The sequence below is a fragment of the Eschscholzia californica genome, unplaced genomic scaffold (genome assembly GCF_041429995.1).
Source record: "Eschscholzia californica isolate CP2 unplaced genomic scaffold, dmEscCali1.0.p SCAF_3, whole genome shotgun sequence".
Lineage (NCBI taxonomy): Eukaryota > Viridiplantae > Streptophyta > Magnoliopsida > Ranunculales > Papaveraceae > Eschscholzia > Eschscholzia californica.
The window spans coordinates 24,780,852-24,795,924 of record NW_028238420.1 but is presented as its reverse complement, the minus strand read 5'-3'; the positions used below and the strand labels follow the sequence as shown (position 1 = coordinate 24,795,924).

Genomic DNA, 15,073 nt, shown 5'->3' with positions numbered 1-15,073 from the left:
GAAAAGTAAAGAAGAAAGAATGCGAAAGCAAAATGTGAAAGTAAAGGTGATCTGTTGAGAATACTAGTTGTATTTTTACTTTGGTGTTTAGATATGTGTGCAAAAAATACAAGAAAAAGTGAAAAAGTGAAAAAGAAAAAAAAAAAAAAAAAAAAAAAAAAAAAGGAAAAAGAAAGGAGAAAAAGAAAAAAAAAAAAAAGAGAAAAAAAGTTTGGTTATATGTGTTATATTGTGTTTGTGTAAGTGTTATGAAAATAAAGTATTCAAGGCAAAAAGTCAAGTTTAAAGGTTGTTTGAGTATTCTTTTATCATTGAAGGCGTCGACATTCTCGGGATTCCATCATCTTCCATTCCATCACTTGTATCCGTTTAACTTTAGGAGACACTATTAGAGGGTAGAGTGGGTGAGAAGGGTGAGTGAGCTTCCCCATTCCGTTAGTGGTTGTTTCCATTCCTAAGAGATCATTTCGTTTTAGAACTTGATATCCTCATTTAATTTTTGTATGTGTTGAGTTTACTTTATTCCATGCTCACACATGAGAGTGAACCATTAGATTCCATTTTGAGTGATTTCATGTTTAAGAGCGTATGACCGTGAGGCCAAAGTCGAGGCGAAATGTGCTATGATAGGAAACAAAGTTTTGTTACTTTAGACTTGGATGATGCTCATGATGATGGGACACTTGCACTTAAGTATGAAATTATTAGTGAGGAGACTCTTAGCATGTTTTTGTGTTTATTGGTTTGATTCATATGTTTGACACACTTAAGTCTCTCACTTGTTGATCGTTACCTTATTTGCATCGATAGTTCAACTCTTTTATCTCTTGGAATCTTGAACTTTGTGGGTGTATTCACTGGAAACCCTCACGAGACAAAACTCGTCCTTTAGGGGTAACCTAAGGGTTTAAAGGCTTGTTGCATACGCTAAATGCAACCGGGATGCCTCCGAAAGTGAGTTAGGTTTACTTTATTGTCTTGTTTTGTTTGTTTGCTCGAGGACTAGCAAATTCTAAGTTTGGGGATGTTGATGTGGCGTGAAAATGCCACATTTAGGTCGCTTAACTTTGATTAGTTAGTTCTTTTCGAGTTTTATTTCTAATTATTTATGTGTTTTTATTGCTAGGTAGTTTATTTGGGGTTTGGCGTGTAATTCGGAATAAAGAGAGCGAATTATCACATTTTCATCTTATGCGGCAAAAAGGAAGAAAAGAGCACCAGGGGTATTTTGGTCATTTTGGTCAAAATCAGAAGTCAAACAACAAGTGAAGTCAATGACGAGTCCGACGGTGAAAACGGAAGTCGATTTGGAGTTCGGACAGAGAAGTTGTGAAGGAAAGAAGCCGAGGTTCGGTCTTGAAACAACTATTCGATGAAGGCATTCCCTTGCTTTAGAAAGAAGCCCAACCCAAGAGCCCAAGGAGGAAGATAATAATAGAGATTGTATGGGCACCTTTTTGGTCCAAGTCAAAATGGCCTAGTCAAGTTTGACTAAGTCAAGTCTAGGGTTGTGTATACACAAGTGAGAAAAAGAAATCAAAAGGGGGACTATTCATGATCTTCTTCATCATTCAACAATACCAAGTAACAAAGGAGAGAAAGAGGGAGGCTAGGGTTTCAAGTTTGGAAGTTGAAGGGTTTAGAGAGTTAAGAGGAGCTTGAGAGAGAGAAAAAGAGAGGAAGGAGAAGGAGGAGTGCCGGCCAAGCAAGGTCGGCCAAGCTCAAGGCCGGCCAAGCTTGGCCGGCAGCAGCTCGGGCTGCTCGGGAAGCACACAAGGGGACGGGAGCAGCAGCACGGGATGCTCGGCTTCACAGAACAGCAGCAACATCACGCACCCTTCAAGCTTGGCAGCAACTCAGATGGGAACAGCAACAACAGGCCAAGAATGCAGCTCGGGTTGCTCTTCAATGGAGCTCGGGTACAGCAAGGATGCGTCCTTGAGCAGCTCGGATCGGAACATCAAGCACGGGACAACACGAGCAGCTCGGGCAGTGGCTTCTTGGCCGGACTTTCATGGATTTGGCCGGATTTCATCAACTCCTTGGCTGGATCTTTAATGACTTTTCCGGCAACCTTTTTTATCCGAAACCTTAGGGCTTTTGTTTCCCTCATCTTTGGCTTGCTTCCCATGTGATTTGATTTGATTTTGGACAAGAAATTTCTAGAGAGAGAAAGCTAGGTTTAGCTTTAATGGAGGTTTTTGATAAATGGAGAAGATGATGGTGGTCGCTATGGGGAACCCAGAATTTGCTAAGGGGAGATCGGCTGAACCTTAAAGACTCATATTTTCCGACGATCTTAGCCTCGAACCACATCGAAAAAGGGGGATTCTCTCATCATTTTCTTTCCATTTCTTATTTAATCACCATGTTAGTTAACTTTAGTGTGTCGATTATATGAGATGAAATGTGATGAATTCGTGATTATGTTTAATATGATTTGATGTTTTGATTATAAATTGATGTTCATTTATTTCGATTATCGTTTTGATCGTATTTTCATGTGTCTTGTCAAGCACTTCGCATAGTTAATAGACGAAACGAAGTATTCGATATCGTTCGTAGTCTAAGTCATAATTTCATGTGTCTTGTCATGCACTTCACATAGTTAGGCGACTAGACGACACTTTTGATGACTCGGGATTAACCGATTTAGACGTTTGTTTGACTAAGTATGATCTCCGGATATACATAGTACTTAGAGACATCTACTTTAGGAGTCGAACATCGATTATACTTCGACACATTAGATTGGATCATACGTAGTCGTAGGATTATCATTATGGATTCCCGGACTTCGACACCTCTCTCGCTTATTTGTTGCCCGAATCGAGTCTTACCGTCTCCCGACTCTTGTTCCTTCGACTCTTCTCTCGAATCTCTCTCGCCCGTTTACTTTTATTGTTTAGTTTAGTTTATTTTACTTGTTTGCTTTATTCTCTTATCACCTTATTCGATTAAATCCTCATTTACCTTTGTTTCCCTTTTCGTCTTAGTCTAAGTTAGCTAGTAATACTTAAACCGACGAATAAGACCCTTCGATATCTAAACTACCTTCCTATCCTTGGATCGATCCCGGCTTTGCCGGATTACTACTTGATACCTCCGCTTGGGTGTGCAACCTTTTCGGGTGCATCAGTTCTCTTGCTGAGTTTACCCCTACAATATAAGGGATAACATCATCAAACAATGTTGAGTTGATCCATATAAGAAGAGTTTGATCTTCATCAAGCCATTCGAGATATTCAGTGTTGACAAAACCATTTTTCTGATGTTCTTCATCAATATACTGGGGAGGGCACTCTCTTGTGCCATCTATTATACCCATTACTCTATATTTTTTAAAAATGGGCATACAGAAAGACTTCCAAGCTAAATAGTTATTTGCCTGGAGTTTAATAGGGATTGCATTTCCCATTGAGTTGATGTTGAGAGATGTGATTTTAGGAGCTTCCATTGAAATTGAGTGAGAGAAATAGGTGGTATTTAGTTTCTATTTTTGTTTTTGTTAGAAGAGAAGATGTAGAAGAGGAAATTTGTAGCAGTAGAATGAAGAAGAGAGAAGAAGAGGAAGAAATTTGTAGCAGTAGAATGAAGAAGATAGAAGAAGAAGAAGAGGGAATTTGGTAGCCCTAAATGAAGAGGAATGAGCCGCCTGGCTCTGATACCATAAAAGTTCTTCTCATTTCACACAGAAAACAAGGGAATTACATTTGGTTTTATAGTTAACCCTAATAGGTGACTTTAGATTAGTTATGATTATAATCATAAACCATCTTAACTAACTTATGAATCTACTTTTATCTTAATAACTAATTAGGTGCATAAATATTACATCAATGTAACTGAGGTGTCATTTGTGCTATTATCAATAGTCGTTCTTGTGTTAGAAGTAAAAAGTATTGACTGATTTCGATCTTATTGGGATGACTAATATTGTTGGTAAAAGATTTATCAACATTGCAGGAGTTGTAGAAGAAGAACATTTCTGCCTAAACTTCTCATATAAGAGAATAACAATATCGAGTGATCAAAAAAACAATCCTCACATGAGCTAGGATCTTCTCTAAAGAGAAATTAGTTGTTAAGTTATCTCAAAAGAAAAAGGAATTCTCAATCATTGTCTTCAAAAGTAATTTTCTAGTGAGAGAGAGAGAGGCTCAATTTCAGTTTTCGGATTTGATTTCACGACAGTTTAGTTTTAGCCATGAAATGTGGGGAAGTGTGGATCTTATGGTGTGTCATAGTGGTTTCCCTTGAATGTTTAGGAATTGAAGTCAATTTTGATTAATTCCAAAATGGTATATAAGATATATTTCTTGTTTAGTTACAGACAACAAACAATAAATATACCAACATATTAGGTCAATACAACCGAATGAATATCCAATCCGTTTTTTGATATCCACACAACGGATGCGTATTTCATTATACATTGATAACTTAAGAAAAATGAATTTCTTGCAGGAGACTCTGAAAACGGAATATGGCAAGTCATGATATATGTGTCGGCATAATAGTCCATTAAGCAATTGCTCTATACAGTTTGATAATGTTAATTAATTATGCATGCACATAAAGTTGAATGAAAACTTAACAAGATCCAAAACTTAATGAGGAAAGTCATAATGAAAACCCTACCAAGCTTAGACACTGAAGAATAATACTTTCTTACCCATACTATTAGTATGATGAATCAGTGTTGCTGGTAATGAGTGAGGATAAGATTATCTTGTAATGATTCCCATATCTTGTTTTCCAAAGTGGGCTATAACAGGATACCATTATCTTATAATGGTTCCCATAACTTAGAATTTTGTTTTCCAAAGTGGGGTATAAAAGGATGTTTTTAAGAGCAGATCACCTATATGAGTGTGAACTAGTGTCAGTGTCGTGAGGAGGTCGTAATGACCGACTTCTCTAAAGAGGTCATGAAAAATCCAAGAATGTTCAAGGTTGAAAACACAACTGAGAACAAAAGGTTACAAGGACTGTTATGTACGATAGCTACTGCATCGGTTCACAGTTCGTAGGATCTAATCAAGACTTAGTCCACTAAGGTCATTGTAAGGCCAATATATATTCACTACGAAAGATTCAAAGTCAAAAGCTAGCTTTCTCGATGCATAGTATCTCTTGATGTGCTCTCATATATATGTATGTCTGTCATTTGTTTGTATGTCGGTTGTCATATATATGTTGGTAATTTCACTCATGTGAGGGATTGTTGAAAAATTAGTTATTATATGAATAAACTTTTATTTGAGTGAAATCATATCCAGTGGTTATTTATGAAAAGACACAAGTTATGGGTAGCCACAACCTACTGGAGTGCCATCTTATTGATTTGCATAGTCACGACTAACTCTATAAATTCATAATGTGATTTCTCTTTTAAATATATAATGTTTTTGGACATTTTTTAGTTAACATTTTGAAGACAAGTTCAGTCATCTAGAGTTGGCTATGCGATTATAATAACTTGAAAGTTCGTTAGAGCGTATATAATTGTAGTCCTTCTTTCTATACAACGCGATTTTTAAATCTTGGGAAACTAGTGTTCATAGAACTGTTAGCACTATTGCAGGAACATGATTGTCTTAAGGAAAAAACGACCACTCGCCTCGCTCAAATAAGATCAGTTACTATTTCTATATTAATATTATAGTGTAATAGTAAGTAGTTATTAAGAACCGAATCCGTAACCTGAATTCCAACACAAAGATGATGAGAAAGAAAAGAGAGGTTGACATAGCAAACGATTAAATGCGCCCTCAATAATTGCTCTTTGCTCCTCCTCTCTTTGCGCCCCGTACGATTCTACAAAAGGCGCCTCGAGCGCCCCTCTATCATCTATCTTTCTCTTCGATGCTGTTCTTCCTCTTAGCTAAAAACCTGCAAATCTTCTTCTTATACACCGATTAACACAAAAGGGTTTGATCTCATTGCTTGCTTGTGAAGATCTAAGACCTAGGGTTTTCGAGCTTGAAGAAACCTTGCTTTCAACCAAAGGCTTTGGTACTTGCTTTCGACTTGACGTATGATACCTTCGAATTAATGCTTTCGCGGCATTTCTGAGCTTGCTTTCGACCTAGGGGTTTTCGAGCTTGAAGAGAGAACTGAAACCTCGCTTTCGACCTAGGGTTTTAGTTCTACGGTATCTAGGTGTTAGACTGACTAGTCTGATACCTCTCGGACTGGTCCAGTATGAGGCCTTGTGTTTGGCAACCGGACTTGTAAGTCCGAGAGAAGGCGCCTACAAGTGTTCGAAGTCAAAGAATGTTGACTTTGGTCAATGTACTCTACGGGTTGTAAAGAGCAATTATTGAGGGCGCCCTCCGTCACTCTCTTTGTATGATATAAAGAATAAATAAAAAACTAAATTGCACTCTTTCGTGTGGTAGGAAGGTATCGTGAAAAAAATAGTTATAGGAAAGAAGGTAGAACCCACATGTGTATGTAAATGAATAAAAAAAGTTATAGGAAAGAATGTAGAACCCACATGTGTATCTAAATGAATAAAACAAAGAAAAGATTGTTGTAACATGATGATAACTTTGCAAGTTTGACCCAAATAATCTTCATATGACTTGGATCAACTTTTATTAACTGAATGTTTTTCTAAAATAAAAACAAATAAAAAAACAGAAGTCAGGGAGCCAAAAAGGAAACCATAGGCCTTGTTATCTATCTCTTTCTCTCATAAGCAAGCTTTTGGCGCCTCAATAACACATAGGGGGGGTAGTGGAGCAAGACTTTCGCGGACTCTTGAGAGTCCGCGAAAGTCTGAGGCATTCAAATCCAGACATTTGAGAGTCTACGAAAGTCTGAGGCATTCAAATCCAGATATTTGAGAGTCCACGAAAGTCTGAGGCATTCAAATCCAGACATTTGAGAGTCTATGAAAGTCCGAGGCATTCGATTGTAGACAAAATATGTCTCAGACTTTGGTGGACTTCATAGTTTGATGAATTTGTGAAGGATTTGGGACAAATTTGGAAGCCAAAATGTCTTTCAAAAAACAAGAGACATTTGAAGTCCATCATGTGATAAAAAAACAATAATAATATTAAAATAATAAATGTCTACCAAATGTCCATCAATGTCCACAAATATTCACAGATGTTTACGAAAGTCGAAAAATATATTTTTGAAATGTTAGTATAAATATATTATTTCATGTGATTAAAAAATAATAATAATATTAAAATAATAAATATCTACCAAATGTCCATCAATGTCCACAAATATTCACAGATGTTTACGAAAGTCGAAAAATATATTTTTGAAATGTTAGTATTAATATATTATTTCATGTGATTAAATAATAATAATAATATTAAAATAATAAATGTCTACCAAATGTCCATCAATGTCCACAAATATTCACAGATGTCTACAAAAGTCGAAAAATATATTTTTGATTAGCACAAATATAATATGCATTACACATTTTGTCAATGGACTCAAGATCTTAAAATGTCCCCAGGACATTTTGTCTATGGATCAAATGTCTTGAAATGTCTATAAAGACATTTTGTCTACGAACTCTCAATGTCTTGAAAATGTCTATGAACACATGTTGTCTATAATAAGGTGTCGTTTGGCAACCAGAAGTAGAAGCACTTTTGCTTGTAGTAGAAGTTCTTTTGCTTTAAAAAAGTAAAAAAAATTTAAAAGTATATTTGGCAAAAATGTTACTTATAAGTAAAAAAGTCAAAAATTTAGTTTGGTAACTCAATTTACTTTTGATAATTTTTTTTTTCTTTCTCATAGAGATACTTGATTTTAATTTGGATTTATTCAAGATTTCCACGATTAGTCTTGTATACGAAGTAGTGGTGATATTGGTAGTAGTGGTGGTGCTAGAAGGTATGGTTATGGGTTGTGGTGGTGGTTGAGGTTTGATGGTGGTGGTGGTGGTGGTATAGAGGTTTGATGGTGGTGGTGGTAGAGAGGTTTGATGGTGGCGGTTGTAGAGAGGTATAATGGTGGCATCGGTGGTGGTGGAGGTATGATGGTGGCGATGGTGGTGGAAGTACGGTGGTGGTTGGGATACGGTGGTGGCAGTGGATAAGGTATGTGAGTGATAGTGACGGAGTTATGGTGGTGGTGGAGGTATGATAGTGGCGACGGTGGTGGAAGTACGGTGGTGGTAACGGTGGAAATACGTTGGTGGTGGTGGATAAGGTATGTGAGTGATAGTGACGATGGTGGAGGTATGATAGTGGCGATGGTGGTGGAAGTATGGTGGTGGTGGAAGTACGGTGGAGGTATGATAGTGGCGATGGTGGTGGAAGTATGGTGGTGGTGGAAGTACGGTGGAGGTATGATAGTGGCCATGGTGGTGGAAGTATGGTGGTGGTGGAAGTACGATGGTGGTAACGGTGGAAATACGTTGGTGGTGGTGGATAAGGTATGTGAGTGATAGTGACGGAGTTATGGTGGTGGTGGTATGGTGATGGTGGTAAAGGTGGTGGATAAGATATGTAGGTGGTACTGATGGAGGTACCGTGGTGGTGGTGAAGGTATGGTGGTGGTGGCGGTGGCGGTGAAGGTACAGTGGTGGTGGTGGTGGAGCTACGAGGTGGTTGTTGTCGAGGTGTGGTGGTGTATAGTGGTGGTGGTACGAAGGTGGTACGAAGGTGGTGGTTAAGGTGTGGTGGTGCTAGTTGAGGTAAGGTGGTGGTGTGGGTAGAATGGTATGGTAGAAGTTTAGTTGTGGTAGTGGAGCTAAGATAGACAAAAAAAAATTCGTCAAATAAAATTCATGCATGTCTCAAAAAAAAATTACTTTACTTTGAAGTCAAAAGCTAAAAATTTTAACTTCCAGAAAAAGTCAAATTTTAACTTAAATGAAGTCGATAATTTTTGCGTACCAAACTAACTTTTTGACTTTTCTACTTAAATAAGCAAAAAAATAACTTATTTTAGTGTTGCCAAACGACACCTAACTCATCCGAAATGTCTTGAAATGTTTACGGGACATTTTGTCTATGAAAGTCTGTGAAAGTCCCGCTCCACTACCTCCCTAAGTTTATGGTTTCCTCGATTTTGCTCCTGAAGGGGGCGCCAAAATAAATAATAGAGGGTATTTTTTTTTTTTTTGTCACTGTCGTATATCTTTCGCTCTCTTCTCTCTCTCTCTGAAGCGCCATTTTTGTGCTGAGCGGTTTCCTCATGTTTTGGGTAGTTTTTCAGCCTCTTCTTTCAATCTCATTTTCGGAGTTTGATTCATGCGTTTACTGTTTCGCTAGGGTTTCATTCTTCTCTTTATTGATTTACTTAAAAATAGTATGTGTGTTTCCATCTAATCTATATGCTGTCTTTACTTGTTCGCATTTATCTATCTATACCATTACTCGTGATGAAATCTTCATCTGGGTTTATCTTCATAGACTAACTCTAGATTGAACTAAAAAGTTCATTATCAAAGAAAAAGGGGCAACCCATGTTTCTTTGAACGACACCCTAAGTCCAGTTGAAAATGAAATAGAGGATTATAATGTAATTTATTCTGGTTAAGTTTCCAGGTTTTCTCTTTTTAAATGTTATTCTTCATATCATGATTGGTTGTTTTTATGGGGAAACATTTTGAGTTGCATAGAGTTTTCTCACATAACATTCTTTTTTTTTTGGATATTGACTAGGATAGTCATTACAAAGGCATTATTGATACATCAATACGATGTGATAAGCACGATAACTATGTTGAATTTAAACCCTTACAAAAACTAATGGCCTACAGCCCGGCGAAAATATTGGCCTAAAGGCCATCTGACTACTTTATTTATACCCAAGTTCAATAATCCTGGATTTGCACTTCCATGGGAACGAACCTCCCTATTACGGAGTAGATGCACTACCGACTGGGCTACCAGTTGTTGGCCAGCATTACATCAAATGGGATTGTTATCTGATATGAACGTAAGAAGCACATAAATTTCAGAGATATAAGATATTGAACGTTATAATTTCATAACTACCTAGACCATTACATGGGTTATTTCTCATAGAAAATACCACTGTCTTTGTGAGTCAAATCTACCTCACAAGGGGATGCATTCACAACTTTTCTAGGTTCAATATTTGTATTACAGTGTTTGTATGTTTGAAACTTGCGTAACTTAAGGCAGAACAAGTAAGCATATGTTCTGTCTATGGAAACTTATTCTTGACAATCTGATTTAGAGACCTTTTTCTATTTTATTGAATTGTGATTGCCGCTAAACAATGTTTTATTAAGTATTTGCAAGAAATTATGCATGTTTGTGGTAGTAAGTTAAAATGCAAGAATCCTAAGATCCATTTCGATAATGCGCACTTTAATTCCATGCCAAAGCTACTAGCTCATTACAGTAGCACGCTATCACATGTTTCCAAGTTTGATTTCCTTTTTCAGTCTTTTCTTGTAAATAAAAATGATGGAGTTTTGCCCTTCATATGCTTTATCAGAGTTTTCTTTTGGGCATCTTCAAATGTTCCCCCAGAATATAAACTTGCGCCGAGGAGGATTTTGAAAAACGTGAGGTCTTGGAGAAATGTTTTCTTTAACTATAGTTGTACTCTTTGATTGTGCTTATTTTCTGTTCTGGTGGGTTGAGAATTCTGTCGAGGTTTGGTGAAAATCTTACGATTAATTTCTTCCATTGAGACTGTTGTGTTTTAGTTTTAGTTCAAGCCCTAATAATGCACTTACACTCCTCAGATGGACCTTAGCCATCACTATCTTTGTTGAATTTGGTAGCTTTCTTACGAGGACTATGGAGTTTGATCAGGATCAGCATAAGGGTCATGCCGGAAGTGGTCCTCCTCTTTTTGGCGCAATTTTCATGTGCAACCGTAAAACAATGAAAGAATGTTATGAACGTGGGCTTTTTGGCCTTCCACCTAATCATGCAAATTTTGTGAAAAATATTAAAACTGGAATGCCTTTGTTTCTTTTTGAGCATGAGGAGAGAAAGCTTTATGGGGTATTTCGGGCAACATCAGATGGTGCCATGAATATTGTGCCAAAAGCATTCAAGTCTTCACAAAGACAGTTTTCTGCTCAGGTCTGTCTTCATCTTCGTGTTTACCAAGCATATATTTTAGCTTTTAAACTATAAGCAATTCTTTTAGCAAATTGTTCTTCTGACTTATGCTTTACCATGTCAAGGTTCGGTTCGGGTTACTTTGGGATTGTGAGCCTGTACCAGAACATGATTTTCGTGGTGCTTTTAGAGATAATTACTACACTTTACAAAAGTTTGGCTTTGGTCTATCTCAGGATCAGGTGTGCATGTATTCCTCTGCATTGTTATTTATGGAATACTCGAACTTAGTATCATGTTGCTTGATATGTATATATATATATATATATATATATATATATATATATATATATGAGGTTTCTTTTAATATTATTCTTAATGTAGGTGTACAAGCTACTATCGTTGTTCAGCTTGAGGAAAAGGATAGTTGTTCAGCAATCAAAGAATCTAACAACTAGTACTGAAGGCCAGAAGGTTGGGAGATCTGGTCTGGGTACTGTAAGAGTAACTGAGAAAGGTAGGTTTGTAACAACCAATAGCTTTGAAACTGAACATAGTATGGATAATGACCTGGGCCCTTTGAGTAGAACAAGATTCTCTGGTTCACCTTGGTGGGCTAATCAGACAAATGTTATTACCGATTCCGGAAATCTTTTCTTAGAAGGAGATGATCTTTCAGCGGAAGGTTCAGCTAGTCGATCTTCGCCACTACCACACTCAGGGGTTCCACAATTGTCGGATATATTTTGTTCAAATCCAGGAGAAAGTGACAATCCACATATTATTACTCCCTACAGTGATTCTTACCTTCGAGATTCTAGTCTTCTTTACAGACAGCCGCCACTCCACTTTCTGCTCAGTGATCATGAAACTCCTGTATTGGATAATACTTCCTATATTTCCAACACTTTAACAGGGAGAATCTTTCCTCAATCCAGAAGCCAGCTAATTTCAACAGATGTAGACCCAGAAAACTTGATGCCACCATCTAAAAGATTGCGTTGCCCAGCTGCCGTTACTAACCTTCGAGATTACAGATCAACCAATACTGAGTTTCAAATGCCTGAGTATGGATATTTTGGGGACAAGAGCATACACTACAATGAGGAAGGCAATCAATTACCCTTCTGGGAGCCCTCTATAGTCACAACACCCATTTCCAGGAATTATAATAATGAAAGGGAAAATATTTCTTCATCTATGCGCTTTGTTTCAGGTAACGGATCCTCTCCTATACCTGGTCATGACTATGCTAGTGGAGGATTGCAATATTTGGAATATGAACGTGCAACAAGTGCTATTCCCTTGTCAAGTGATAATCTATCACAGTCACAATTAGTTGGTTGCTCTGAAGAACCTCGATTTGTTGATTTAGATCAACGACATGGGTGTCAATATCCTGAACCTCATGAGGACTACAAAGGTCATTTGAGTCGCCGTTCTAATACTCCTCTTGGAACAAGGACAAGTGTGTTTTCTCGCTTGGCTAAGGCTAAAGACACCATTGGACATCATCCGAATTATACGCTTACAAGGGAGATGGATATGTCAGTGGATCAACTCATGACTGTATTGCACCAAACTCAAAAGGAAAGGAGGGGAACGAAAAAGCCTAAGCCGACCACTGGATATAATGATGATCATGCTGATTTTGATAAAAAAGTGGAGATAGAGACGGTAGAAGATGCTGATCTGGTGAACAAGGAAAGGAAATTCAGTGAAAGAAAGGGAGAGACGACTCCATTAGTGAACTTTAAGCGCCGAAGTGAAATCCAAAAGGAGCAAGGTAAAACTCCCATAGAAAGATCTCTGAAGACTTTTGAAGGGAAGAGCTTGTCAGTTACCTCTGGCAAGAGAAGGAAACTAGTAAGGCCATCATTTGGTCTTAACGAATCAGGTAACAACAAAGGTACTGTCAATGGAGAAGAAGGAAAACAAGATGAGTTCTCTCAAAATGGTGAGCAGAAAAATGGCCAATCTGAAAAAGCCGTAAAAAGCTCAAGTCATGAGAGTCCCAAAGCTGTAGGAGCACCCCAGGATCTTGGTGCTAGGGAGGGCTTGTTGATTAGAAAAGGGTTACATCAAAAAGCCCGAATTAGTACAGGCAACTTAGGAAAAGCTGAGAAGGGTTCGAGTAAAGTACGAAAAGAGTGTGATGGCGTTCCTTTGGGAAACAAAGATAAAGAAATCACACTACCTTCGTCTCTTGAATCAATCCGTGGCGAGGATTACAAAGCGGATGAACGATTTCAGAAACTTGGAGCTCAAGACTGCTCAGTCAATATGCAAGATTTATCTCAAGTGGCTTTGGCCAATCCTGCAGTTCTTAGAGGAATGCATGACAAAGGTTCAAGTAAATCACTGCAGAAGTTTAGTGATGGATCTTTCGAAAGTGAATGTGAAAGAAACACAAATGTTTCATCTCTAATATCGGACACTGGTGAGGATTACAACAAGGAAGCGAAACCTCCATTACTTGGTTTTGGAGGCTGCTTCTCAAATGCGAAAGAGTTATGGAAAGGTGACATGGTTAATACTGGAGGTGTCAAACAAATAGACAGAACAAACTTAACTAAAATTCAACAACAGCTCGGCGATGGTTTTGTTAAAAGTGAAGGTGAACAAATAGAGCTATCTCTTGAATCAAAGGCTGGTTGGAATTCCGAAGAGAAAGGACAATCATCCCAAGGCAAAGTTGAAGGCTTCTCTGGAGATGCTCTAGTTCATGCTAAATCCGAAGAAGAAGCGAGCAAAACAGTAGAAGAGCTTCTTTCTGCTGGTTTTTCTACACGTGAAGGTAAAGGAACGGCGGATGCTACCTTTACGGAACCAGAAGACACAGATATTGGAAAAACTAAAAACCAGGGAAACAAAAACCTTACTTCCGCGGGAGTTGGGGATGCTGAAACTAGTGAGATGTTGGTCGATAATGGTCTGTCGAGCAATGAAACTATCCCGAAAAAGCTGTCGTCACCATCTGAACATGCGCCCCAGCAAAGAGGTGCAAGGAGAGTGAAGATAGTTAAAAGGGTAAAAAAGAAAATCAGCTGTGATCAGCAACCATCTGGTTAGGTAATGTTGTCTGTTCAAGAGATGATATATACAAGACATTAACATCAAGTTACATATTTTACTAGGAGTTCAATATTTTAGAGGAGACTTCGTTCTTTTTTGTGTTTACGCGTTTAACTGTATAAATTCTTCGTAAAGAGGTTTCCTATACTAGGGGCGAGAAAGACGTCAGAGCGAAGACAAGTAACTCAGTTTGACTTTCATTTTTTAGAGGATGCAGAATTCTTGGGGGACCACGATTCTGTTTTCGGAATCATTTTGGATATGGTTTTTTGCAGTGTCATGAGAGTTGTAAATTGTTTAGACTTCTTTTATGATGTACTGTACTAACTTGTGATGGAAAGAAATGTAGTTAGAATTGGAGTATTTGTTTTTTGAAATACAGTTAGTTAGTGATATGATGATACTTGCTTTTTCTTTATATATGGTTGAACTGATCAACTTGATTCATATGACTTACTCTGATTCATCTCTCCACCCAAAAGTATAGCTTCATTTTAGGGACATTTCTTTTTGGGCTTGCATTTTCTTTTTGGTGTCAATTTCTCACAATCAGTGGTACATAGAACTGGCCAACGCCCTATGTAGAACTCTCTATCTTGTTGCTTGACTTTACATAGAACTCACTGTCTTGTTCCTTGACTTTTGTGTAACAAACATTATACATGGATCTCACATAGGGGATGTTTGTCACTTTTGCGTACCAAACATTATAGATTTTTTTATAAATAATCACCTTTTATTCATTTGATCTATTTACAATTATGATCAGCTGGATTTGTCTCATCCAAACAGATAGTTGTTACATATTTTCTCGCTGCTTTAACTAATCTATCCGTCTTTAGATTTGCCTGTCGTCCGACAAAGGAGAAATTGAGATCTTCAAACTGTCCTTGGTTGTTCTCGAGATTATATGTGTCGCTGTCCAGTGATGATCCGATTTCTTCCCTTTTAGTGCCTCTATGACT

At 37.7% G+C, this 15,073-nt stretch overlaps 1 protein-coding gene across 4 annotated transcripts; it reads left to right on the top strand.

Moving 5' to 3' along the window:
* The first annotated feature begins 6,664 nt into the window (after positions 1–6,664).
* On the top strand, positions 6,665–14,501 carry LOC147549157 (uncharacterized). Of its 4 annotated transcripts, none has more exons than XM_086666623.1 (5): positions 6,665–6,741; positions 9,037–9,189; positions 10,779–11,054; positions 11,159–11,275; positions 11,418–14,501. In XM_086666623.1, exons 2-5 carry the CDS (start codon positions 9,181–9,183, stop codon positions 14,103–14,105), a joined length of 3,090 nt encoding a protein of 1,029 aa, XP_086522749.1. In that variant the 5' UTR covers positions 6,665–6,741; positions 9,037–9,180; the 3' UTR covers positions 14,106–14,501. The 4 variants fall into 4 exon arrangements, with proteins under 4 accessions (XP_086522749.1, XP_086522746.1, XP_086522747.1 ...); XM_086666620.1 differs by having other exon boundaries at positions 10,748–11,054; XM_086666621.1 differs by lacking the exon at positions 6,665–6,741 and having other exon boundaries at positions 9,066–9,189; positions 10,709–11,054.
* The last annotated feature ends 572 nt before the right edge of the window (positions 14,502–15,073 follow it).

Coding starts and splice junctions, on each gene's coding strand:
- LOC147549157 (XM_086666620.1), top strand. CDS start 10,764: ATGGAGTTTGATCAGGATCAGCATAAGGGTCATGCCGGAAGTGGTCCT. Junction 11,055..11,158: donor AAAGACAGTTTTCTGCTCAG/GTCTGTCTTCAT, acceptor TACCATGTCAAG/GTTCGGTTCGGGTTACTTTG. Junction 11,276..11,417: donor TTGGTCTATCTCAGGATCAG/GTGTGCATGTAT, acceptor TTCTTAATGTAG/GTGTACAAGCTACTATCGTT.